Source organism: Trichomycterus rosablanca, chromosome 7 (genome assembly GCF_030014385.1).
Source record: "Trichomycterus rosablanca isolate fTriRos1 chromosome 7, fTriRos1.hap1, whole genome shotgun sequence".
In the NCBI taxonomy this organism is placed as follows: Eukaryota; Metazoa; Chordata; class Actinopteri; order Siluriformes; family Trichomycteridae; genus Trichomycterus; species Trichomycterus rosablanca.
Genome location: NC_085994.1, coordinates 36263309 through 36291124, shown reverse-complemented (window position 1 = coordinate 36291124; position 27816 = coordinate 36263309). Strand labels below are relative to the sequence as shown.

Here is a 27816-nt window from a genome sequence, read left to right as displayed (position 1 = left end):
AGTGTGTAGAACTGAGAAAGGGCCTTAAAAAACAGAAAACATTTATTGTTTGCACTAAAATAGGGTTTTTGCACCAAAGCTGTTCCACAAAGATTGTAGTCTGGATAGTTTTAGTTTTCTCAAAATATACAGTTCCTTATAGATTATTTACATTTACATACAAAACACATTTACACACAACAGATAACCACTGAACATCTCTGAGCATCATTCAGGGACAATTTGTGAGCCAGTCTACCAGAAATTACATCCTATTCCTATTCAGAACAACACAGTTACAGCATGAAAAACAAACGTGGCCCACTTAGGATGTTCTGGAGAAATCTGTTGTAGAGCTGATAGTTGTACTTTTTTTTTTAAATTAAATTAGGAAATCTTTAGAATCACTGTTCAGTCCTGCAACATCTACCATAATAAATACAACATAATTTACACACAAAATACATTTACAGGCTGTTGTTGCCATAGCTGAGGCTCCCAGCCAATAAACTTATGTAATAAATATATTTAAGCACACAAGGATCATTCATCATCCAGTTCACCAGAAAAGACACACCATTCTTAATTAGGAAAGTTAAGAATTATTACAAACATTGTCTTTTTGTGGATTTTTGGAACAACAAGGATTTTTTTAATGCATTTTCTCCCCGGTGCTGGTGTGCCACCTGTGCGCCTACAAGGATTTTTTAATAACCGACAGGCCAATTCATACATTCATACATGTCTTAATATTTTACCGTTAGGACTGAAAGTGACCTTTTTGCCTAAATAATGCCACAAGGTTCACATGTGGTTCAATTTAAATAGCAGCAAAATATACAGTAATGATATGTCATTTAAATATAAAATTCATCAATCTGTTACCTCAGCACAAAGGTAAAAAGCCCAGGTATTAATACCATTTAACATTTTATTTTAATACTTTTATTACAGACTTCAATCTTTAGATGGACTGACAAACCAGATACATTTAAATATACACTGATCAGCCATAACATTAAAACCACCTCCTTGTTTCTACACACCACACATTGTCCATTTTATCAGCTCCACTTAGCATATAGAAGCACTTTGTAGTTCTACAATTACTGACTGTAGTCCATCTGTTTCTCTGCATACTTTTTTAGCCTGCTTTCACCCTGTTCTTCAATGGTCAGGACCCCCACAGGACCACCACAGAGCAGGCATTATTTAGGTGGTAGATCATTCTCAGCACTGCAGTGACACTGACATGGTGGTGGTGTGTTAGTGTGTGTTGTGCTGGTATGAGTGGATCAGACACAGCAGCGCTGCTGGGGTTTTTAAATATTGTGTACACTCACTGTCCACTCTATTAGATGATCGCTCATCTATTGCTGCTGTTTTGAGTTGGTCATCTTCTAGACCTTCATCAATGGTCACAGGACACTGCCCACGGAGTGCTGTTGGCTGGATATTTTTGGTTGGTGGATTATTCTCAGCCCAGCAGTGAGAGTGAGGTGTTTAAAAACTCCATCAGCGCTGCTGTGTCTGATAGTGGTCCTGTGGGGGTCCTGACCATTGAAGAACAGCATGAAAGAGGGCTAACAAAACATGCAGAGAAACAGATGGACTACAGTCAGTAATTGTAGAACTACAAAGTGCTTCTATATGATAAGTGGAGCTGATAAAATGGACAGTGTAAAATGGACAGTGGAGTGTAGAAACAAGGAGGTGGTTTTAATGTTATGGCTGATCGGTGTATACAGAATTAACTGTGCAATACAAATTCCACCTTAAATCTATTTTTATTTAAAGCATGTCTCCCAATATTTTGTTGAGCGGTGGATTGGTAGGGCTTGGTAGACATTTCGTAACCTGTGTGACAAGTGAGTTCAAAGATAATCTGTCATCTATTCCACCAGAAAATACCTTTTATTCTAACTAAAAATAAAAATGCATAAAAAACCTGGCCTACATGTAAAATTCTAGAAGAAATGTTACTTAACCAACAGTATTTTTAAATGTTTAGTTTTTTTACACATTTTATTTTTAGCTTAAGGTTCAATGTTTGTCCTTTTAATAACAGCAAAATATCCAGTATCATCGTTTTTGTACTTTGTAAACAAAATTCCTTATTCATGTTCTGACAGGCTGAGAATCCAGTAGACATCAGTTCACCTACGTAATAAGTGAACTCCAGCTAGCAGGGATCATTTTTGATCCAGTCCACCAGAAAAGACACACTGAGACTCCCAGCGCGAGCACCACCAGACTGGTTTTAAGAACTGCCCGCGGTGGCCGAGTGAAGTCTGAAGGCCCCATTGTGGCTAAAAAGGCCGTGGTCACAACCAGGGTGAATAATATGGAGATCGCAGTGTTAATAGCCACGATCTGGCCAAATTTAGAAAAAGGCACAATCACGCAGAAGAAGAGCGGCACTGTGGAGATGACTGTAGTGATGGCACTGGATACGATGGCAACACCGACATGATCGACTGCTGCCAGTGTTCGCCGCTCACACTCGTTTAATGAATCCTGTAAGAAAAAAGTACAATTAAAAGACTCAGTTGTGCTTCTACACTAACTGCCTATTTGATTACATAAAGTGCTGAAAAAAATTATTGTCTCTATTGTGAGTCCCTCTGTAATTGCACATCTTGATGTCTGTTAGCAATAGTGTTTTTAAGGTTGTTTTTAAATTTTTTATTTTATTTAAATGTGACATCTAAATCTTCTAATCATTCCACATGGGCATGTACGTGCTCTCCCAGTTCATCTCAAGACATTTCTTTTGAAAGTAGACTCATTTAGGGATTTACATGTGCAGGACATGATGTCTGTGTTAATAGAAACAGTATACAAGAACAATAAACATACTGTATCCAGGTATCCATGTTCTCACACTTACATTTGAATGAGAGTGACCAGTGGAAGGATTCCTGACATTCGACATGCTTCTGATATCTCCAGCGAGCAGAAAACCCTCGACCAGGTGCAAGCAGTAATCCACAGATGATCCCACCAGGATGGAAAGAGAGATGGCCTCCACTGCACCCATCTCCCAGCCCAACCAGTACATGACTGCTACCACCAGACAAACCATACCTGAACACATATGAACAGATTTCGCACGTACATTAAGCTGAGCGCTTTCACACAGTGCAGAACCTTCATCCGATATCAATTAAAATACTAAAAACACTCTGTTTACCAAGTCATTCAAATAAATAAATATTTATTACTGTAATGTGCAGTTTGTCTAAATATAGTACATGCAAGAAAATAAATAAATAAAAAAAGAAAGAAAGAAGACAGTAAAAACATAAAGAAAGTAAAAAGATAAAGAATAAAGAAAAAGAAAATAAAGAGAAGAAAATAAAATTAAAAAATTAAAAAAGAAGGAAGGCAAGAAGCAAAGAAAAAAAGAAAAGAAAAAAGACAGAAGGAAAGAATAAAAGAAAGAATAAGAAAAAAGAAAAAAATAAAGAAAAAATAAAGAAGAAATATAAAAAAGATAATGAAGCAAAAAGAAAAAAGTAAAGAAAAAAGAAAGGCAGTACAGAAAAAAAGAAAGAAAGAAAAGAAAGAAAAAGAAAAGAAAGAAAAAAATTAAGAGAAATAACAAAAGGAAAAAGATGACAATACTGAAAAAAACAAAAAGAAAAAGAAAATACAGAATGAAAGAAAAAAGAAGGCAAGCAAAAAAAGACAAAAACGAAAGAAAGAAAGAAACAAGAAAAAAGAAAGAAAAGAAAGAAAGAAAAAGGAAAGAAAGAAAAGAAAGAGAAAGAATGAGAAAAAGAAGGAAAAAATAAAGAAGGAAGAAATAAAGAAACAGAAGAAAAGGAAGAAATAAAGAAGGAAGAAATAAAGAAACAGAAGAAAAGGAAGAAATAAAGAAGGAAGAAATAAAGAAGGAAGAAACAGAAGAAAAGAAGGCACATAGAAAAAAGAAAGAAGGCAAGAAAGAAAAGAAGAGTTAAACGTTATTGATCCCTGAGGGCAGGTTTGTGAAATGTGTGTTTAGCTTTTAAATAATTTAGAAAGTCTTTTACTGCATTTGCCAGTAGTGGTGAACTTTCTCATTCACTAGAACTATTAGGTCTGATGTTGCATTACCATATAAATGAACTGGAAACAGACTGAGCCTTTAATGGAAAACAATCTCCAGCATCAGTGGTATCAGCCTGTGAGGTGAATTAGCTGTAAAACTGAACAAAATATCACTTCCTGATAGGCCTAATGTTTCTTTTAATTATAAATAATATACTTTTAAATGCATGAGAACATATATGCTTTTATATACATGTATGTGTAATTAAGGAAATGTTTTATACTGCTGTATTATTACACACACACCTTGTAATTATGATCAGTTTATACAGCACAATATACCGCACAGGTGCACTTTGTTGGTTTACATTTAATGGCATGACAGGCTGTGGTACAAGTTGTCTGCCCCCTACCCTATACATCGATAGAAATAGACCATTCTCACACTGGTGAGTTAGGCAAGAAACCATACTATCTAACCAATAGCACACAAATAGCAAACAAAAACAAAGAAAAACAAAAAGAAAGAAAGACAAAAAGAAAGAAAGAAAAGAAAAAGGAAAGAAAAACAAAAAGAAAGAATGAAAGTAAGAAAGTAAACACAAGTATAGTCAGTGTTTTAAACTTTCAATATTACTGATGCACCTAATTACACACGTACAAAAAGAAAGAAAAAAAGAAAGAAAAACAAAAAGAAAGACCAAAACAAAAAGAAACAAAAAGAAAGAAAAGAAAAAGGAAAGAAAAACAAAAACAAAGAAAAACTAAAAGAAAGAAAAGAAAAAGGAAAGAAAAACAAAAAGAAAGAAAGAAAAGAAAAAGGAAAGAAAAACAAAAAGAAAGAAAAACAAAAGAAAGAATGAAGGTAAGAAAGAAGGAAAAAAAGAAGGCAAGAAATAAAAAAATAAAAAACAAAGAAGGAAGGTGATGGATGTACAAGGTCAATATTTTATATTTGCATTATAAATATGTTTATTATCAGTGTCTTTTACCCAGAATGCTAAGCAGGATGGGCAGCAACAGTAGAGGATGAACAGTAAAGATAGCAACAGATGCTATACAGATGGCCAGGGACAGGAGCAGACTGTATAGGGCGCTCTCTACACCTACAGACAGGAGATCCAAGGTTTAGTTAAGAATGAAGAGCATGACACTGATTTGTTATTTTACGATTCCTGTCTCACCTATGATCTCCATGAAGATCTGCTTCCAGTGCTGGCAGGTCTGAAAGCCTCGCTGCAGAGCTGAAGTTTTTGGCAGAGATGCTAACTGCTCCTGAAGGAAGCTTTCCCACTGAAGGAAATCAGAGTAGGCCTGAAATGAGGACTTACCTTTGTAGGTGGTCTGGAGTTTCAAGACAAACAGAACACAAGTGATTACAACAGTGTTAAACAGAAAACCAAACATCTTGTCATGTTCCACTCTGAAACCAGCAAAGCTGAACGTACTGATTCAAAAGCCATAGAAATCCAGTGAACTCTGCCCCCTTGCATACCCACTGCACCATGGGATAACTGGCCTGGCAGGAGGTTAGGCTCAGGAAGAGAGTGACACTCAGGGTGGAGGAGAGGAAGAATTGAAGTCAGACTGTTGCCTGAGAAAAAACAGTGACACATTAAATAATGGCTCAGGTTTACAAAAAAACCCCAGTAATATTCTTTGTGTGAGCAGATCTTTGCACCTGAAGGCAAACACTGAGCACCGCCAGGCTTGACAAGATGGGTGTTGGCACTGATGGCTTTGCAGAGCTGGCATAAGTGACCAATTTCGCTGAGAAGATCGAAGTCAGGATCGTAGACCACACTGCCCTTTGTGAAAGAAACCAATAAAAAATCTATCAAAATAGATTTAGGTTTAAATAAATAAAAAAATCTGTACATCTACAACACACAGGCAATTTTTTGTATTTGCCACTAAAGCAATGAAAGCAGTGAAACCAAATACGAATACAGGTATAAAGAAAATGAAAAAGAAAGAAAGAAAGAAAGAAAGAAAAAAGAAAGAAAGAAAGAAAAAAGAAAGAAAGAAAGAGGTAAAAAGAAAGAAAGAAAGAAAGCGATAAAAAGAAAAAAAGAAAGAAAGAAAGAGGTAAAAAGAAAGAAAGAATGAAGAAAGAAAGAAAGAGGTAAAAAGAAAGAAAGAAAAAGATAAAAAAGGAAAAAGAAGAGAATAAGAATAAAAAGAAATGACAAGAAATAAGAAGACAAAAGAAAGAAAATAAAGAAAGCAATGAAGAAATAAAGAAAGAAAAAGAAAGACAGGAGAAGAAAAGAAAAGAAAAGAAAAGAAAAGAAAGAGAAGAAAAAAAAGAAATAAGGAAAGAATAGTAAAAGAAGGAAAGAGTAAAGAAAGAAAGAAAATAGAAAAAAGAAAACAAAGAAAAACAAAGAAATTACGAAAATAAGAAAAAGATACAAAAAGGAAAGAAAAAAATGAAAGAAAAAAGTAATAAGAAAGAAATAAAGAAAGATAGAAAAAAGAAAGAAAAAATAAAAAATAAAAAAAGAAAGAAAGAAAAAATAAAGGAAAGTAAGAAAGAAAGAGAGAAAATGAAATGAGTGAGTGAGTGTAAAATCTAGAATCCTTTTAGAGTAGCCGTAAACCATGTTGGGACTGTTGTATTATACATAGAAACATTGATAAACCCTGAGAAGTTGTAGCCTAGTGGTTAAGGTACTGGACTAGCAATCGAAAGGTCGCTGGTTTAAGCTCCGTCACTGCCGGATTGCCACTGTTGGGCCCTTGAGCAAGGCCCTTAACCCTCAATTGCTTAGACAAATGATCATCACAGTGCTGTAAGTCACTTTGAATAAAAGCATCTGCTAAATGTTAAAAATGTTCATGTAAAATGATGTACCATGTCTGTGTCTCACCATGTCTACAATAACATGATTGTCTGCATGTTGAGAGCGGTTGAGTCCAAGTATTCCGAATACGACGAAGACCATGGCTCCGGTGTCCACTAGGGGGCGAACTGCTGGCTTTCCACATTCACCGTCGCTACACGGGTTAAAGCCAAACGTCTTGGAGGTCGGAACCTGTCTAGAGGCTGAGAGGACAAGGCATGATGTTAGACTGTATCAGGTGACTTTATTTGTATTAATTTCGGTTTGCTTTCTGTTCTTTCAGCTATTTTTAGTCAGCTAATTATTAAGGTGTACTGGGTACATACTGGGATGTAGTGTTCACAGGCTTTTGTTGGGGTTAATTCAATTTTTTAAACAGAAAATGAAATACTCACTCACTCACTGTCTTAACCGCTTATCCAATTGGGGGGTGCTGGAGCCTATCCCAGCTTTTTAATGGGCGCAAGGCACACAGTAATACCCTGGACTGGGCGCCAGTCCATCGCAGGGCAGACACACACCCATTTACCTACAGGGCAATTTAGTGTCTCCAATTAACCTGATTGCATGTTTTTGGACTGTGGAAGGAAACCGGAGCTTGGAGGACCCACGCAGACACGGGGAGAACATGCAAACTCCGCACAGAAAGGACCCGGACCACCCCGTCTGGGGATCGAACCCAGGGCCTTCTTGCTGTGAGGCAACAGTGCTACCCACCGAGCCACCGTGCCGCCCCGATGAATGAAATAGTGCACGTTAATTATCATTGAATAAAAGATTTTAAAAATATGAGAACATTTCATTACTTTTAAATTATATTAAGGTTCAGGGTAAACAACTCTTGATTTTAAGCAAAGAAATTAAATTAGAATCATGTTCACATTAACTTCTGACAATTAATTAGCATTCTGGGGTTTTACAGAAACTAGAAACGTTTTTTTAAGGTCAGTGTTTGTCTTGTATTTACATATTAATGCATTATTAAAAAAGCCCTTTCAAATTTATTAGCCATGTAATAAGTTATTTTTGGGTTTTTTCATATCTTACAGCCACTTTATCCTGATTATGCAAGTGAAATTCTCTGTGTTTATTATCAGTTGATATACCTGCAGGTGTGGGGGTGTAGAAACTGCCCTGGGTGGGTCCGTCAGGGCCAGACCCGGCCATACAGCCTGGAGGCCCATCACACACACGGCTAGTGTACGTACTGAGACTGTTCTGGGCAAAATAGAGCTTTCTAAAAATGAAAAAGGCAGAAAGAAAGATAAATCATTATTATTTACATTATATTATATTATAACATTTCATTTAAAAGTCTACAATGGAAATTTAGTCCTGTTCACTTGGTGACCACCAGAGGGCGACTCGTGCTGGAGACCATTTCCTAACCAAGACCACTCGTTTTCTCCTGATGCATTAATTGTCTGTTTTACCACTGATTATTCTGGTCAGGGTCGCAGTGGTTCCGATTAATTGGGTGAGAGGCAGGAAAAACCATGGAAAAAAAGTTGGCAGTCCATTACAGGGCAGTCACACAAACACACAGGGCAATTTTTAGTAGAATGCATGTCTTTGGACTTGTGGGAGAAAATCGGTGCACCCAGAGCAATCCCACGCAGATGCATGAAGAACATGCAAATCCACACAGAAAGGACACTGACCATCCAGGAATCGAACCCATGCCCTTCTTGTTGTGTTGTGTTGATTTTTGATTGTTTAACAAACAATACTGCTTCAGATGAAGCCTCAGTGTTCCATGTAATGTAGTTTAACATCACCCGTTGCTGTACAGCCTCATAGCAGCGTGTGATTTAGATCTAAAATTTTAATGCCAATTTTTTGCTGTTAGCTGTCTTTGGTCCCGGTGAGCACGTCTCATTGTGTGTTTCAACACCACAAATCCAAACAATGAGCTTTTTTGTTGGTGACAGCAAAATTGAGATGCTTGTTGGACATTTTTCATCAGCTTTGCTCTGTCAGTGGTCTAATAGTTACAATTCAATGCTTTAATACCAGCACACAGGTTTAAATCTAATTTGCTAGCTGTCTTTTTAACAAATAACAAGGATTAGGAGCTGTAAACAATCCTTAAAGTTGAGTTGAGCTTTGTTGATGTTAGGTCAGAATGAAAACATAAGCTGTCAGAACCGGAAAAAAAGTTTTGCTCTAAGCACATACATATTTAATGCTTTTTCTAAACAAGAGGTGCATAACTAGTCCTGAAAGCTAGAATTCAGGAGAGTGATTTCACGTCACTGATTTAAACACATTAGTTCATTCTCATGGGTTACTAGGTGTTTCAGCACCAGACTGTGTTAAATCTGTGTCATCCAGAACTAGAGTTACGCTATGCAACCATGTCCAAATCTATCTGTACCCTTTATTTGGCCCAAAATCTGAGGGATCTTTAAAAAGTTTCCACACTTTTATATTTTAGGTAGAAGCGGTGAGGGTGGGAGGAGCAGTAATCGGTCGTGTCTGAGAGACGCTTAAAGTCCGGATTTAGTGCCACCTGTTTGGACGCTCAAAGAAGCTTTAAGGGAAAGAAGATTTTCATGTGATCATGATGTGAAAGCAGCGCTGCATCAATGGCTACAGCTCAACCAATACATTTTTTGCTGATGCCATTAAAAAGTTGGTACAATGCTGGAAAAAAATGGATCAGAAAGCGACTATGTAGAAAAGTGACGTCATTTCGTAATAAATACAGTTTTAAAAAGTGCTGAAACCTTTTAAAGAACCCTCGTAATTCCCTCAAACCTCTTGGATAAATGCTAGAATCTATCTTACTTGCTGTTTTTCTGCTCGGTGAGTGACACAAAAAACCTGAAGTCAGCCCTCCAGCCATGGTGTGGGTCACATGACCCCAGAGTCAGCATCCATCGTGGCCGTGGATGGTAGGCGTGCGACATACACACCGTAAGCTGTGTAGAGAAATTTCCATGCCGACCGCTGTAAGCCTGTAACAGCGATAATGAAACTATGAGCTGAGAGGTTAGAACGGTAAAGATCACATCTGCAAACAGAATCTGCAACGATGAACTGATGTTACATTTCTTAGAAGATTGACGGTTTACTGGACGTTGTTTCTCACGCCGGGTATAAGCAATAAGGTTTATGGGTTTTTCTAAAGCACCATTAACATTTAATCACCCCTAATGCCTATAGTATATGGTCAAAAGTGTTTGAACGTCTGACCATGAGCTTGTTGGACATCACATTTCAAAAACAAATGGTATTAAAATAGCATGACCTTTATGTGATCTTTCAGCTATAACAACAGCCACTCTTCTGAAGACGTCTCACAAGACTTTGACAGATGTCTGTGGTAATTTGTGCCCATTCAGTCAAAAGAGCATTTATATTTTTTCTGAGCACTGATGTTGGTCGATTGATGTTTCAGATCATTCCAGAGCTGTTCAGTGGAACTGTGGTCAAGACTCTGGAGTTTCTTTAAATGTAGAGCTTGCTTTGTGCAGAGGAAAGCATTTACACTTAATTTACATTTGCTGCATTTAGCAGATGCTTTTATCCAAAGTGACTTACAATTATGACTGATTACAGTTTGAGCAATTAGAGGTTAAGCTCAGGGGCCCAACAGTGGTCTTGAGAAGAAGAAGATCCTTTATTTGTCATATATACATATACAAATGTACAGTACAATGAAATTCTTTCTTTGCATATCCCAGCTTGTTTGGAAGCTGGGGTCAGAGTGCAGGGTCAGCCATCGTACAGCGCCCCTGGAGCAGAGAGGGTTAAGGGCCTTGCTCAAGGACCCAACAGTGGCTGCATAGCAGAGCCTGGATTTAAACTGCCAATCTTCCGGTTGATAGCCCAAAGCTCTACCCACTAGGCTACCACTGTCCCTTAACAATGGTCCTTGGCTGTAGTGAGGCTTGAACCTGCAACCTTCTGATTGCTGGTTGGTTGCAGGAGGTGGTTTTAATGTCATGGCTGATCGGTGTATGTATAATTACTTTGCAATGATTTGTATCGTAAATGCACTATAGTGTTATACTGTAGTTTTATTCAGCTAAAATATCTGGATAGCAGCCTGTTTACCCCCGCTGGTCAGAGAGTGTTGGCTATTTTCATTTCTGTTTGTCACCGATGGCGATGGCATGCTGCTTTATAATATGTTTGCAGACCAAAACTATATAAATGTAAATTTCATTAATTCATTATAATCACATTTTATATGTGTTGACTGATTGTGTTGATTTTCATATAGCAACAGTGTTCATACACAGAACCTACTGCATCTGCTTCACTCTGGTCAGGGTCACAGTGAGGCTGGAGGCACACAAACACAAATCTATTGCAAAACACACACATTCATATGCTCACATTTACTCATTCACTTACACTTGGGGCAATTTAGTGCAGCATGTCCATCTTCTGCATGTGTTGCTGCTGGTAACAAACAGATGTGCTAAAATAATAAACTATTATTTCTCAGTTTGTTTTTCAAAACATCTTTGTCAGGAAAAATCTGGAAATATATTTCGTTTTCCTTCATTTAACTACACGACAGCTACTCAGATGAAACACTGGTGTACACATGATGCGCATAAACAAGTCAAGCTGTGTTAGTATTTGTTGTTGGACCTGAAAGGATGGCACGTCTCCTTGCTTGGGGCTCAGTGCCCTCCAGGGACTGGGGATACTGGCATTCAGAGAGTAGCGGTAGAGAGTAACTGATGTGTCAAGCTCCAGCTTAGAGATGTAGACGGTGACAAGGACGTCTGCTCCTGAAAACAGATAAATCATTTAACTCCTTTAAAAAACTGGTCACCATGTGAGTAGCATATTTATTAAATCGCCCACACATTTTCCACCATAAAAGATGGTCATAACCTAAGATGTGAATTGCATAGTTGTTGAATTTGCCATATTTAATTCCTCTGTTTACTATTTTTCCATTTTTTGGTTAAGTTACTTGGGGGGTGGGGGCATTGGTGTAAAGACTTTTCTTCATTTAACTTCATGTTTTCCTTTGCATTTTACATATAGTCCCAACTTTTTGGAACGACATTTTACATTTATTAACAATAAAACATTGACCAAACATTGGTTTTTTTTGGCATTTTTTCCCAGTTTTCCTCCCAATCTAGTCGTATTCAATTACCCCATTGCATTAGGGTTTCTCTCTACTGATGCTGATCCCGCTCTGATTGAGGAGAGTGAGACTGACACACGCCCCCTCTAACATGTGTGCAGTACCAACTGCATCTTTTCACCTGCACGAGGCAAGTTCATAGATGGTTCAGCTTTGTGTACAGAGAGCCCAACCCTGATCAACTCATTATTCCTCGACTTTGTGCAGGCGCCATCAATCAGCCAGCAGAGGTTGTAATTGCATCAGTTATGAGGTCCCGGCTCCGACTCCCATCCTAACAGCCAATCGTTGTTCATGTAGCCTCCCAGCCCAGCCGGGTGGCCACCTGAGCGGCATTGGCCAACATTTTTAACCAAACTGCTGACCTGACTTTATCTGTGTTGTGTTAGTAGTATCTGGCCATCTCCCTCTTCCCTCAGTTCGGCTGGCGGGGTAATTCTTCCGCGATGTGGAGCTCATGGAGTGTACGCTGCTGTGTAGGCTGTGAGGTCTTTCCATAAACACCCCTTTAACACACAAATGTAAATGATTATGGCATAAAATGATGCCGTTTCCATCCAGAGAAATTACATTTATAGCAGAGTGGGGTCAGAATGGATAAATTATTCATAATTGATTTATTCTGGAGAACCTTTCAGATCTTTTTAAGTACCGTTGTTCTATTCACACTGTGACAAGCTGTTGAGGCGCCACGAATATGCGAAGAGCAAAATGAAAAAAGCTCTCAGGGGAAATGAAAATGCTGCGGGAGGAAATGGCACAGATTTGTTCGGTAATACAAATGTATTGATGGGAAGTCTTTTGCTTCGCCTCCTACCTGAACACATGTGGCAAGAAATCCCCTGGGCGCTTAGGTTGCTGCGAAGATCCAGCAGTTGCTGTAAGTTGGTGTTGCGGTGGAAAAGCACAGGAGCGTGACTGGCTGGTTTAAGCAGACTACAGCAACAAGCTGATGCCAGCAGCACCACGATATATAGCGCTGAGAAAAAGAGGCAGAGAATAAACCAATTTATTTACCACTAGTTTACTGCAAAAAGCTTAAATGTAAACACAAGACAGAGTAAAAACCCGGGGTGAGTTTACAAGACGATTCACCAGGACAAAACAAAGCTAAATTTAAATAAAAAAATTTATTTATTAGGATTTTAATGTCATGTTTTACACACTTTGGTTACATTCATGACAGGACCACCTAACCACCCCAGCATAATTCAAATAGGATACTAGGTAAGAAGCACTAACCCCTTTCAAAAACAAGAACAGGAAAAGAGCATAAAGTCGATTCAGGCCAAATTATAAAGACCAAAAGAAATGAAATAGTAAAAAATTATGAAGGAGCTGTCACGCATCCACGCTATAAAAACATCTTCCTAGCTTGTGCTTTAAATTCTCTTAGACAGCATGATTCTGTACTGTCCCTCTATTTACAGCCAGCGAGCTGAGTCTATCAGGTCTGTTTGGGTTTTATTGCAATGAATTAAGATCTTTTCTTCTTGTAAGGTCAATTCCTTCTTTAATGCCCAGCAGCCTTTGAGTCCCTAGCTCTCATTCCAGCAGCATTCAGTTCATGGCTGACTTGTTTTTTTCTTTCTCTTTTTTTGTATTTCTTAGATGTGACCAATATTCTCTCAGCATAAGACAGACCAGAGTTCATTTATTAATAGGTGGAGTTAAATATTGGCACTTTTTAATATTGGCAGTTAGTAAGTCATAGTCACACAGATTTAGGACGCCATGACACAAAGTAAAATAAAATGATAGAACTTTTGATGTCACCAAATTATTCATTTAAGATGTTGTACGTATATTTTGTAATCAGATTCTTTTTAGAAAAACAAAAATAAAAATTTTGAAACATATAATTATGTTGAAAGCCTAGCGGTTATGGTACTGGACTAGTTATCAGAAGGTCACTGCTTTAAGCCACATTACTGCCAGGTTGCATGCTGTTGGGCCCTTGAGCAAGGCCCTTAACCCTCAATTGCTTAGACTGTATACTGTCACAGTACTGTAAGTCGCTTTGGATAAAGGCGTCTGAAAATGCTAAAAATGTAAATGTAATTATTTAAACAAAGAAAAAAAAGTTACAGAAATTCCTGACTGATCAGCTAAATCCATAATACCTTATATAATAATAACATGCCATGCTTTTGCTTTAAAGCCAAAGAAAAACAGCATTTTACTCATAATTAGCATCTTTAGCCCTTCATAAGAGATTAATTTATGAGAATCACCAATAACAACAACAATAGTAATAATGATAGATTCAGACAGAAAGCCTTTGTCATATATAAATACACAGCATTATAAATAGTTTCTTTCACATATCTCAGCTTGTTTGGGTCAGCCGTTATATGGCGACCCTGAATCCAGAAGCTTTAAGGGCCCAAAAGTGGCTGCACAGCCCGCAACCTTCCTTACGATAGCTCAGAGCTCTAATCACTACACTACCTGGAACGTATAGGTTAGGGTGATGTTTAGATGGCTGGTTTGTTTATTCTGCCATGCATGTACATTTTTTGAGATACAAGTCCTCAGTGCACATGGAACAGAGGAGATGACAGAATGGGGTTAGATTTCTCACTGTTGCTCTTGGATTGGCTTCAGGGTTTAATATTTACATTTTATAAAGCTCTGGAATCAAATATCACTATAAATATATATAACACTATTGAATTTAGACAGACACGACAGTTAATAGTTATAATAAAATAGTTAAGCTATTATTCAAAATCGCAATTTACAGAGAGCTAAATGAAAGGAAATTAAAATGTAAAAGGTGTTCAGTGTTTTGCTGTGACTGTCCTATAAAAATGGCTCATTTAAATGCACCAAATTTCTTAAATGCTGCACGTTTGTGGTTACTGTTGTCCTTCTATCACTGCTGGCCAGACGGGGGCTGGAAATGAACACAACACATCATTTATCATGTTGACATGTATATTAACTTTTTCCTTTCACAAAACTATAGAATGATAAAGAGTAAATACTGTTAAAACTGAAAAAGAACACAGTGAACAATCGTTGTGTTTTTTCCATAAGAGTTGGCTAAGCTTGGCTGATTTAGCTTTGGTTAAGTACCGCTTTTCAACAGGATTGCAGCAGGTTGAAACAAATGCAATCAGACAATCTGGAGTGCAACAGGATGCCAAAATGAACCGTGCATGAGACTGGAGCCAATCAAGTAACCAGGGAGTGTGTGCGGTGCACCCTTGTTTTCATCTCTGTGCGTATACTTTTATATCACCTAATAAATCACTATTTATGACCGTACACATGATGAAAAATTAATTCAGGTAAGAAACAGCTTTAAATCCACAATAATAATAATAATAATAACAATAATAATAATAACATCCATTCCACTGCTTATGAACAATATTCCAAATGTTATTTTAATGAGGCTACTGAGCATATAAATTAGTGGTCCTTTTACCTCCATTGTTCCTTATTTTTTGACCAGTAAAACATTTTAGAAATGCATTCATTCTAAATCTTCTTGCTGTGAGGCGACTGTGCCACCCACCGAGCCACTGTGCCGCCCCAGCATCATTCAAATAAATTACTAGGTAAGAACCACTAACTCTTTTAAAAACAATGACAGGAAAAGAGCATAAACTCAATTAAGGCCAAAATAAATGAAATAGAGAAAATAATGTGATTCTCTAATGAAGGAGCTGTCACACATCCATGCTATAAAAACATCTTCCTAGCTTGTGCTTTGAATTGTCTCTGACAGCATGATTCTACACTGTCCCTCTAGAAATCCTAGATGCCTTAATATGCTCACTAGTATCTTAAAATTTTAACTCTATTTTGACTCAAGAACGAGTGAGCATTAGATGCTGCCTTAGCGATGAAGGCAATCCCAGCTGCACAACTTTTCTCACAAAAAAAAAAAAAACATGGCTGACGGTGCAGAGAAACCGTTATTTTCAAACGTAAATAAATTATTATTGATTTTTAATTTGTTTAAACTTGCACAAGTGTTTTTATGTGCAAATTCGGGCTTGTCAGCAAATGTAACCATTTTCGGTACACAGAGGGAGATGTTAGTTGACATGCTAGCGCGTTGTGCCACCTCATCCCATTGGTTTGAATTGCATGAGGCTAACTGTGTTAGCTTAATTAGCGAAAACTGATGGAATCGCTGTCTGAGTAGCGCGTTCGAATAACCTGCCTTATAAGTCAATGACTTATTAGAATCCTCTCTACTGAGGCAGCTGCCTATGTAGGCAGTAAGAGCAAGGCAGCTCACTAGGTTTTCGAACACACCCTAAGTTTGTTCGACTGTGGACGGTCTCGCTTTCATTCCAGCAGCATTCAGTTCTTGGCTGTTTTTCTTAGACGTGACCAATTTCCTCTCAGCATAAGGTAACAAATTTTGTTTTAAGGTGACAAAAAAGTGTTCATTTATTAATGGGTGGAGTTTTTATAATAATATTGACACTTTTTAATATTGGCACAGAGACGTCTCTAGCTATAGTTAGTCGTAGTAACACAGACTTCCAAATTCCAAATGTTATTTTAATGAGGCTAATTTAATGATTTAAATTAGTGATCCTTTTACCCCATTTTTTGACCAGTAAAACAATTTAAAAATGCATTTATTTATTCAATGCAAAAAATCTAATGCTAAGTGAATATGTGACTATGAATCTGTTTTACTGGCGCCTCAATCTTACCTATAATAGTCCTGCGGTTCTCCACCGCAGGCTCGGCCACCCAGTGTCTCAGTACCGTCTGGAGCTTGGCACTGACTAATCCTATGTTCCCATCTGTGGAACCATCTGTGAGAGGCAGGAGAGCTGTATCGAACTCTAAATCATGGAGACCTGTAGCGTCATGACAAACAAAGATTAGATGAGACACCTAGATCACTCCACGTTTATATATTTCTATACTGTCTGGAGTTTGGAGGTGGGAAGGAAAAGCTAAGCTGCATGAAGAACATGTTTTTTTAGATAGTCAATTAAGATGAGGAAGAAGACCACTATATTAGAGCAAAAGCTTTCTGGCGTGAGATGTCTGCAGATGAGAGACATTTGTGTCGGACGATGCTCAGCAAGTTACCCAAACATATACAGGCCATTGTTTTTGGACTCCTGGCCTTGTCTCCTCCTTAGACCAACATACCTCAACAGTTTTGGAGGTCACATTGTGTCTCAAGATGCATCCACAGACACCAAGTCTGAAGTTTTGAAAGGTTTTTGTAATAGTTTATAATCTATATATGTTATTGGTAAATGGAAAATTGAAAACTTGGTGTTTTGTTCATGCATTGTTTACACAAGCACATGGACCTTGGTGTAAAGTATTATTACCATCTACATCTGGTCCTATAGCAACTCTAGATATTTAGATATGTAGGAATTGCAACATCCATTGAGACTTCAACATCTATACATACATAAAATACATTTAATCTCACTATAGAGTAATATAACAACCATGTGGACTCACAAATAAACACTATTATTAACTCTCTATTTTGTGTACAGAATTTGTAGTCATGTGACTAAGCACATCCAAATAATAGAAAAACAAACCTGATTCCATCTCCACAGTCAAAAGAGCAACATCATCATCCTCATCAGAAAGGGGGCCAGGATTGACCGGCATTTTACTCAAGTTGTTCCACCTGGGTCATAATAAAAAATGGATAACAAACAGTAAATGTGCTACATCAGTACTGAAGGCAGCAAATATATTATTTTAAAACAAGCTCAGAAAACCTCATACCATTTTGTGCAGGTATTAGTGTGGGCAGCAGCGCATTGATTCCAAATGCAAAGGGCAGCGGGCATTAGAATGGAAACCCAGAGCCAGCAGCAGCTCACGATGAGGGACATGAAGAGGCTAAAGTCATGCACAGCCGGAATCTAATAACGTACACAGAGAAGCCAAGCGTCTGGTGTCCAAAGGTCAGATAGAGTCCAATTATGAGCTTTATAATCTACTTTACTATTCCTATTAAATCAGAAATACCCTCATTATGCAAGAAGTGAATAAACATGAGTTGGTGGCATTTAAGGTGGTCTCAGAGAATTTTTTTCACTAAAGGAATGTAGTTACACTGTGTTTCATCATTACTGTTCAAACTCTGTCTTCATAAGACGCTTCTTTGTGTTTGTCAACGCTGCAATCTGAGGGTGTCTGTCAACAGAAAATGCTCACAGTTTTAAATATTTATCTTAGAATCAAAGACATACGAAGGTAATAAACTCCTTTATCTAGTCTAGTTTCTAATTTAACATATCAAATACACTAAAGATTCTATCTATTCTACCAGTCTATCTATGGAACTGTCAGGCTACCTGTTTAAACATAGCCAATGAACTAAAAAATGAATTTATTACAATGGCTACCATTCAGTAGCTGCTCAACCACATCCCAAGTAAGAAAAGATACAATTGATGTCTCTGTAAATCTGCTAAAGTGTTAAGACCTCCTAATGAAGTCTCATTAAGCAAAAAAGGAGCCAGGTAACACTATCCCACTGTAAAATATGGTGGTGGTATCAGTATGTCATGTAGATGGTGCACAAAACAGAGATTATGGATATAACCATGCTCTCCTGTTCCAAAAAGATTACATTTGGGAATATACATACAGTATATATGCATGTTATATGGCTAAAAGTATTTTATAATTATAATGTTTCAAGTCATGTTAATAAAAATTCAGGTTTTTGCAATTATGCATTTGAGAAAAGCATTGAGGATGAAACCAAAACTGTTTACTTAAAATATGATAGTCATTTTTTTCTATTTATTTATGCATGTTCTCCCTTTTTCTCCCGATGTAGCATAGCCAATTAGTCTTCTGCTGCTGGGAATCCCAACTGCTTTCGAGGAGGGTATATCTGCCTGATCCAGCCCCCTCAGACACATGCAAAGTCCCTCGACCCCCTCTTTTAGTGGATTTGCACATGAGGTTTCTCCACTTCTGCAGAAGCGCCTTGTTCTGCTAAAGAGGGTCCTTACACAGCGTTTGAAGAACACACCCACTTATTCCGGCCTTTTCCCACCCAGCAGACTCGCAGTCTGCTGCAGGCACTGGCAATTATGCTGGCTAGATGGTACCCAGCTGACCGGTAGCAGAGCCGAGATTCAGGGCGCCATGATAATGGTAATTTTTAAACAAAATAATTATTGAATATAACAAACAAATGCTCTAAACGTGTAACTACACACAAAGATAAATGCCTTTCAAAAAATTCAAATGCCTGTCATGCATCAATAGCTGAGACGTAGAGAAATGAAAATGCAGTTAGTTCAATACTTGAGAAAAGGCATTGGCTGCGTAGGCGGCGGCCGTGGTGAAGGAGGTGAGGAAGGTGGCACGACCTGCAGTCTGCACGGTGTGGATCATTCGCTGCTCAGCGTCTGTAACATGAGCCATCTGTCTGAACGTACTGATGAAAACGAAGACGTCATCCACACCTAACAGGAGAAGAAAATAGTTTTATAAGACAAAGATTTTTGACCCCAAAGTGTCCCACAGAACTTTATAATTAAGGCTCATTATGGATGAGCGACTTAAATTGCTTAAGGCTTAAATAGTGCAAAAGTTTGGCTGGAAGAATGAACAATTGCGGGACCCCCGACAGGGTAGTTTAATGGGTTCAACAACTTATACATTTTTAATTTACCTAAACAATGCATGCTCTTTATTGTCCTCCTGGGCCCCATATTTATTTAGGGCCACTGAATGATCTCAAACGTTCTTTTTTTATAGCACCCCTGCCCTGATGGATGACAATCATTGTCTGTATAGGCGTACCACCTTAAATATAACATGCTCTTTAGTTTAACATGCTCTTTAGTCTTAGTTTTTTTCAATCTGAATGACAGTTGGTGTCACAGTAGCCACTCCAGCAAGTCTTCTTCCAGTTTAATAATCAAGTTTAAAAAGATCTGCATGACCCCAGTGGTGTGGTGTATTTTATATTAGGATTTACTTTTATTATAAACTCAAGTGAACTTTATAAAATGTGCGATGATTTTAAAATAATCATGTATCGATCTCCAAATCTATAATCTGTCTGTCTGTCTGTCTGTCTGTCTGTCTGTCTGTCTGTCTGTCTGTCTATCTATCTATCTATCTATCTATCTATCTATCTATCTATCTATCTATCTATCTATCTGTCTGTTTGTCTATCTGTCTGTCTGTCTGTCTGTCTGTCTGTCTGTCTATCTATCTGCCTGTCTGTCTGTTTGTCTGTCTGTCTGTCTATCCTAACTAATGCACACAGATTCAAAAGTAAAATACTATTTTTAAATGTGCAATACAAGAAAGTAAAATATGAAAAAAGTGTCTAAATGTTTGTTCGAGGCACTTTATGTAAAAGACAATAGTAAGTACTCACCAATACCAATAATGATAAAGGCTGCCACACCATTGAGAATACCCAGGTACCTCACCCCAAACACAACATGATACAGGAACAGAGCCATCAGGCAGCTCAGGCCAATACTAGCCAATCCAAAGAACGTCAGAAACACTGCACACAGCGTGTCACAGTAAATAAGAAAGAAAAATAAGTTAGTGCTTTTAAAAAGTAAATGTTTAAATGTTATTAGAAACAGAGAAATGTGCTTAAATTCAAGCAGTAACATACACATGTAAGGGACATAGCATAACACACACTATATGGCCAAAAGTATTTAAACACCTGACCATGAGATTGTTGGACGCCCTATTTTAAAAACAAATATTATTTAAATCAAGTGACTTCTATGTGATCTTTTCAGCTATGACAAAAGCCACTCTTCTGAGAAACAGAACCATGGTAGTAAAACAGACCTCAAATGAATGAAAAAATAGGTGTTTGGGAACATTCCAACTTATACAGAGACTGATCAGGGCTGGAATGTGCACAAGATACCATCAAAATAATCCAATATGAAATTATTAAGGATTTTGGGTTGGGGCTACAGCCTTGGCAGCCCCCCTCCCATGTTTATACACTGAGAAGTCCATCGTAACCATTACTAAATTAACCATTAAATTTGACCCAACATAGTTTAAGAAAACCAAAACATGACAAAAAATGACCAAATTTGGGGTGTTTTTCTGAGTTCTGAATATATAAGTATAGACAAAACAGTTGCAGAAATAATGCAAATCCCAAGACTGCTATTACATGAACAGTGTATAACTAGTTTAACTGTACATAAGGTAACAAATGAAATGCTACGACTTTTAGTCTTACATGAGAAAGAGGTGAGGATGTAAACCAGGACGGTGATACAAGCACCACTGAACAACGCCAGCATCATGTCGCTGTGGAAGGTCTTTCTGACCTCATCATCAAAAAGCTCCGTACCCCCGTACAACACCTTCACCTTGCTGAGAACAGGATGAAGACAGGAAAGAAACAGACAGCAGGAAAGAAGAAGAGAGAAGAAGAAAAAGAAACATGGGGTACTAGAGAGATGGTGTAAGAGCGTTCTTCAAAAAGGCTTTGTATGGAGCAGCATGAGAGGTAAGACCAGAGAGAAAAGACTGTGTAGCATAGCAGATCGACTGTAGGATTATCTTAATTAGATCAGTGTGCATACTGAGCTCAGCTTAAAGACAAGATGTGATCAGAAAATGATTCGCTTTTATTATCTGCTCAGCCTTTTATTTGCATGAATTTTAAATAACATGATTTTTAACAAGATCAGCTTGGGTGGCTTCTTCTTGGAGGACATTGCTAGAAAAGGGCGGCATGGTGGCTTAGTGGACTGTCGCCTCACAGCAAGAAGGTCCTGGGTTCGATTCTCAGGTGGAGCGGGCTGGGTTCTTTCTGTGTGGAGTTTGCATGTTCTCCCCGTGTTTGTGTGGGTTTCCTCCGGGAGCTCCGGTTTCCTCCCACAGACCAAAGACATGCAAGTGAGTACATGACTGTGTTTGACATTGAACTGGAACTAATGAATCTTGTGTTTGTTTGTTTGTTTGTTTATTAGGATTTTAACGTAATGTTTTACACTTTGGTTACAATCATGACAGGAACGGTAGTTACTCGTTACACAAGATTCATCAGTTCACAAGGTTATATCGAACACAGTCATGGACAATTTAGTGTCTCCAGTTCACCTCACTTGCATATCTATGGACTGTGGGAGGAAACCGGAGCACCCGGAGTAAACCCACACGGACACGGGGAGAACATGAAAACTCAGCACAGAAAGAACCCGGACCGTTCCACCTGGGAATCGAACCCAGGACCTTCTTGGTGTGAGCGACTACCCACTTAGCCACCGTGCCGCCCAAGTGATTCTTGTGTAACCAGTAATTACCAAAGTGTGTAAAACATGGTACATAATATCCTAATAAAATAAATAAAAGCAAATGCTAAACAAGAGTGATATAAACACGTCTATATGTTGTAAAGCTTCAACCAAACCTCAAACTTGGTGTGCAGCATTTATACCAGTGTCTCAACCCCATACACTACACACTCTTTATTACTTTATTTCAGGTCAGAGACACTTCATTCAGTTTAAATTGGCTCACGAGAAACTTTGTGATGATTTACTTACAAAGCATGAAACATTAAATCTAGTAAATACTATCTTGTGTTTTACCTGGTGGACTGCTGAGCCAGAATCCCAGCATACTGGACGACAAATTCCCTAAACCTCTTCCTCTGCTCCAGGGGTCGGTCCTGTGGAGAGTAGAACGATGGGAGCGGAGCTCCGAAATGGATCTCACTGCGCAGGAGCGAGGAATGAAGGTTGTCTGGAGTGAGCGCCTCATCCACATACCAGTAAAACTGAGGGTGGGTGATCGCCAGACTCAGAGCACCTGGGAAAACAAGGAGGAAAATGAGCTCATTCAGTTTGATGAAATCTTATTAAATTTTATTTATTTTTATTAGCACATAAAGTCAGGTTCACAAGTACAGTTATCTTTGGACATATAGGCTGATAAGTGCCAATATACTGTACAAGGCACAGCAAAGGAAGGGTAATTTTTATCAAATCGGTAAAATCAAGCAAACGTCTTACTGATTGATTATGACTAGGGCCCCGCTACAATCACAGGGAAATTTCACAAGACCTTTCGTTCAAAAATCACAGATTTCATGGATTTTTAAAGTGTCACATTACACGGCAGTCATTAAATAACACTCAGACATTGACACACCCTCCTTTGCTTCTACAGAGTTTTCACAGAGTTGGGAGTTTTCCTCAGGTACCCGAGTCATGTTTTTAGCTGCTTTAGTCTTCGATATCTTGGACATTTTGTCTAACCGATTGCTGGTATAACTGAGTGTCTTTAAAGGTTGCTGAGTTTATAAAGTAAGAAATTAACTGTATATAGACAAACTATGAGGAGCAGAATACTTTACTGTCTTGTTCTTTTGGGACGCAGCACAGACTTCAGAGAGATGATCACGTGTGTAGAGAAGCACACTTTTCCATTGATTATGGGATCCCCAAAGGGACAAAATGCACCCAATACATAAACACAAAAATAAAATACTGTCAGCTCACTACACCACACAATCCTACGGCAATTCAGTTAGTCCAAATGTTCAAGACGTCGAAGTCAAAAGCAGCTAAAAACACGACTCAGGTAACCCTCGGAAAACCCTCGGAAAACCCTGAACCATTTCTGTGAACGCGGGGGTCTTTAAGACCATTGTGTATTTAGGTAGTTGTGCTGTGTATTGTAGCTTTTTATTAATTTATTTTATCATTTGATTTATGAGTGCTATTTAATGACTGCTATGAAAAGTGGCACTTATTATGACATTAGGGTCGCTGTGGGTTTAGCCCTGTATGAAACACTGGGCCAACATTATAGGCAAACGCTCTCTGCTACACAGTTATGACTGATTTGCTACTGGTTTTGCTAGACAAGAGAAACTATGAGCAAAACTGACCACTGCTAATTGTTAAAACTTTAGCAAACCCAATTAAATATGAAAAATATTTCCACTTTTTGACTATCCTTCCTATTTGTATATATCTCAGAAAGAGAGGAGCAATATTATTATTTTTTTTTATGTAAATTAGGATTCTTTTAAATAGATTGAGTCCATAAAAATTGGTTAAACTTGTGCCAGAAGCTTTCGTTAGTAGCTATCAACAGCAGCTAGCAGCAGATATTTAGGTAAAAAGAACAGACATACACTACATGACCAAATGTATTTGGACAGCCAACCATGAAATGATTGGACATTCCATTTCAAAAACAATTGGTACTACAAAAAGTGTGATCTCTATGTGATCTTTTCAGCTATAACAAGAGTCACTCTTCTAAGAAGAGAAGAAAGTCTCACAATGCTTTGGAGTATGTCTATGGGAATTTGTGGCCATGGCTGGGCACTGATGTTGGTCAAGAAAGCATCAACTGATACTTCAGTTAATTCCAAAGCTATTCAGTGGGAGCTTCTTTAAACCAAGCCTTTATCAAGCCTTCATGTCTTTATAGAGTCCCAGTCAAGTGGAACAGAAAAGGGCCTTCCCTAAACTGTTGCTGCAAAGCAATTTTTACATAATTGATTTATTGCCCTGTGATGCACTAAGATTAGTGATCCTGCATTGGAGCATAATTCAAAAATCTTCTAACAGATGTTAACATCTGTTAAACGTCGGACTCACCGTGTATATCAGCCAGATCCGACCCCATGCCGTCAAAGTAAATCTTCCCTCCACGCTCACTGGGAAAGAGGTAGGAGAGGACGGAGCTGGGAGGTGAGCAGTATGAAGGTCCCAGTGGCAGATCCCTCAACACCTCCAATGGCTTCCAGCAGAATTGCTGGAACTGTGGATGCTGCATGAGCAGACGCTCCACGTGGTGAATGGTGTGAAGCCGCTCCGGGGTGAAGATGTTGTTCTCGTTGTCGCCCTGAGACACAAAGACCAGCTCCATCCGCCAGAGAGCTTGAGTCTGGAGGTAGGAGTAGCCTGCAAATCTTGCCTTTCTAATCAGAGTTGAGTTTGATTCCTCGTGAACCTCTGGCCTGCTGGATTTGTTCTGAACTGCTCCAGCTTTCTCAGCATCTATCGTTTTAACAAACTGCCTGGTTGTATCCTGAACGCTCTTCACATCTCCTTGCAGTTCTGCTCTCTGACTTTTAATTTGTTGATTTCCCAGGACCCTTGAAAGTTCCGTCTCATTGACTGCAATGGGCTCTTTGCCTTGCCGGTTCAATTTCAGCAAAAGGAGGTCCCTGAGGGCATTGGAGTCGAAATCAAACCCTTCCGCGTCACGTCGATGTCTGTCCCAGGACCCTAACTGGCTCTTCAGTGCGATGGTGAGTGCGTCGAAGCGTTCAGCGGATGAATGGCTCCTTACCTCAAAGGCACTGTACGAGAGATCAATGTCCAGGGGCTCGCAGTAGAGGAACATGTAAGCAGAGAGAGCAAAAGGAAACAGGAAACCTACGAGGAGAACAGCTCCGCTGGCCCAGGGCCGAGTGTAAATCCAGCCTAGCGCCCACCACACTCCTCTGCGAACCTGCTGTACTTGTACTTCTTCCTCACAGGGTTCTTTTTGTTCATCACTCTGTTCCTCGTCCTCACCGAAGTCCCACATAGCCTGAAGCAACAATGGCTCGTCCTCTGAATCCATGCTAGTATTTATCGGGAAAATGAGCAGTTAAATCACTGACGCGGTGATGTGCTGTCTGTTATCACTCCTGACAGTTTAACTCTGCAATCAAACAGGACTGATTTACTCAGCGGTCACCGGAGCATGCCAGGTTATTGGTACACGGCTGCTGAAGGGGACACGGACACAGCAGTTAATTCCATCGTTCAGCAGGCAGCTGGAGCAAGAATTCCCGTCTTTGTTTCCTAAACTGAAAGGAAAAACAAAGTAAAACGGTAAAAGAGAAAGTGCAAAAGTAAACTGTGAAGCAAGTCTCCAGGGGCAACAAGCAGACCCAGACTGTTAAGCACTTGGCTTAAGATGCCAAACACAGAATATGTGTGGGTGATAAATTCCTCTCACTTTTCTCCCTTGTGTGCGGACACATTCGCTCTTATAAACAGAGCCGCGCACGCCTTTGCACAAGCGGGGAATTGATGGCACTGAATGTGATTCTGAGAGAGCACACAACAGGCAGAGAGCGAGCGGGTACGACGTGTGAAAATATTCAGACGCCGCAGATAATGTTTATGATTGAACTTTGTGACTCACAGTAGGAGAAAGTCAAAGCCACCATTTCTGTGGACTAGTCCAAATTGGTATGAATAAATCCACTTGTTTGATATTACAGACAATTGGGCCCAAATTTCAAATATTTTTCAACCTTTGTACACTATACAAGGAACAACATACTGGCCAAAATTTTCCTTCAACATAAACAAAGTATCTATCTTTCTATCTGCATGTCTGTCCATCAATCCATCCATCCATCCATCCATCCATCCATCCATCCATCCATCCATCCATCCATCCATCCATCCATCCATCCATCTATCTATCTATCTATCTATCTATCTATCTATCTATCTATCTATCTATCTAATACTGACCTATCTATCTATCTATCTATCTATCTATCTATCTATCTATCTATCTATCTATCTATCTATCTATCTATCTATCTATCTATCTATCTATCTATCTACTATCTATCTATCTATCTATCTATCTATCTATCTATCTATCTAATACTGACCTATCTGTCTGTCTGTCTGTCTATCTATCTATCTATCTATCTATCTATCTATCTATCTATCTATCTATCTATCTATCTATCTATCTATCTATCTATCTATCTATCTATCTATCTATCTTCTGTCTGTCTGTCTGTCTGTCTGTCTTTCTATCTATTACACAAGGCCTTAACTAAGCATACGAATATATAGTTGAGGTCTAATGTTTACATACACTTCTAATAGATACATACTGCAAAATTTAGCAAGGAGACATTCAATTGATAAGCGTTTCATGCTTTGTTCTCCTGGGTGCATATTGTGCATACTGTGACTTACAGCAGCATTTAAGCCTCAGAGTAGCACAGCAGTGAGGTAAGCGGTGCCACCTCAATCCATAGGAAACAACTGTAATTGCAGCCAAATGAATAATTGAAAATTCTTTATTAATTTTTGTGTTTTTTCACAATATGATCAAACCTGCTGGGGAAATAAATTGGCCAAAAGTATGTCAATGCCTAACCTAGGCTTGTTGAATGAATGTCCCCTCTGTTAAGAGTATAAACTACAAAGGAAAAGATTTTGGAGTGGGTCTATGGCAGTTTGCCAAGTCAAGGCAAGTCAAATTTATTTTTACACCTCTTTTTACAACTGACATTGTCTCAAAGCAACTTTACAGAATCCAGGACCGACAGACCAAAACCCCCTAAGCCAAGGGTGACAGAGGACACAGTGGCTACAGTGAACAGTTGCAGTTTGCCCATTCAGTCAAAAAACATTAGTAAGATCAGACAATGATGTTGGACGAGAGGATCATTTAAAATAAGTGTTTAATGAGGTGTTTAATAAGGTTCGTGCACTGTTCAGACCATTTCTTTATGGACGTCACTTTGTGTGCAGTGATACAGTTATACAGGAACAGGAAAAGACCGCCATAATGGTAGCATGTAATTTATTTTATCTAACTGATTTTATACACCAGTAATGAAAAATCTGAGCTTAATAATAAAAATAGTCCACAGATATTAGTATACAGGTGTATGTAAACTTTTAACCTCTATTGTATAAGAGACTATGATTTTTATGTTCTGATTTAAATACGTTCAGGAAAATATAAGTGAATAAATTTTGCAAGGTCCAGTTTTTAGTGGAGAAATCCCCAATGGTCCGGAGTGAAAAATAAGCTGGACAGAGCTTAGAGAAGGCAGGCAAGGCTCTACCCATGTATCTC

At 38.5% G+C, this 27816-nt stretch overlaps 1 protein-coding gene across 1 annotated transcript; it reads right to left on the bottom strand.

Annotated features, from left to right (window-relative positions):
- Positions 1-2039: 2039 nt before the first annotated feature.
- Positions 2040-25758, bottom strand: disp3 (dispatched RND transporter family member 3). Its single transcript, XM_062999334.1, has 20 exons — positions 24582-25758; positions 22557-22776; positions 21197-21333; positions 20351-20485; positions 19264-19424; positions 17722-17861; positions 17529-17620; positions 16665-16814; positions 12797-12958; positions 12345-12485; positions 11469-11611; positions 9651-9820; positions 7967-8097; positions 6888-7063; positions 5696-5822; positions 5463-5608; positions 5199-5358; positions 5007-5120; positions 2870-3066; positions 2040-2496 (listed from the first exon to the last, which is right to left on the bottom strand). The coding sequence occupies exons 1-20, from the start codon at positions 25552-25554 to the stop codon at positions 2140-2142; spliced, it is 4032 nt and encodes a 1343-aa protein (XP_062855404.1). The 5' UTR covers positions 25555-25758; the 3' UTR covers positions 2040-2139.
- Positions 25759-27816: the final 2058 nt, after the last annotated feature.

Excerpts from the sequence above, each read along its gene's own strand:
- disp3 (XM_062999334.1), bottom strand. The coding sequence starts at position 25,554 with ATGGATTCAGAGGACGAGCCATTGTTGCTTCAGGCTATGTGGGACTTC. Across the intron at positions 17,621-17,721 it reads ACTAATACCTGCACAAAATG|GTGGAACAACTTGAGTAAAA; the intron begins GTATGAGGTTTT and ends ATTATGACCCAG. Across the intron at positions 7,064-7,966 it reads CTACACCCCCACACCTGCAG|CCTCTAGACAGGTTCCGACC; the intron begins GTATATCAACTG and ends TTGTCCTCTCAG.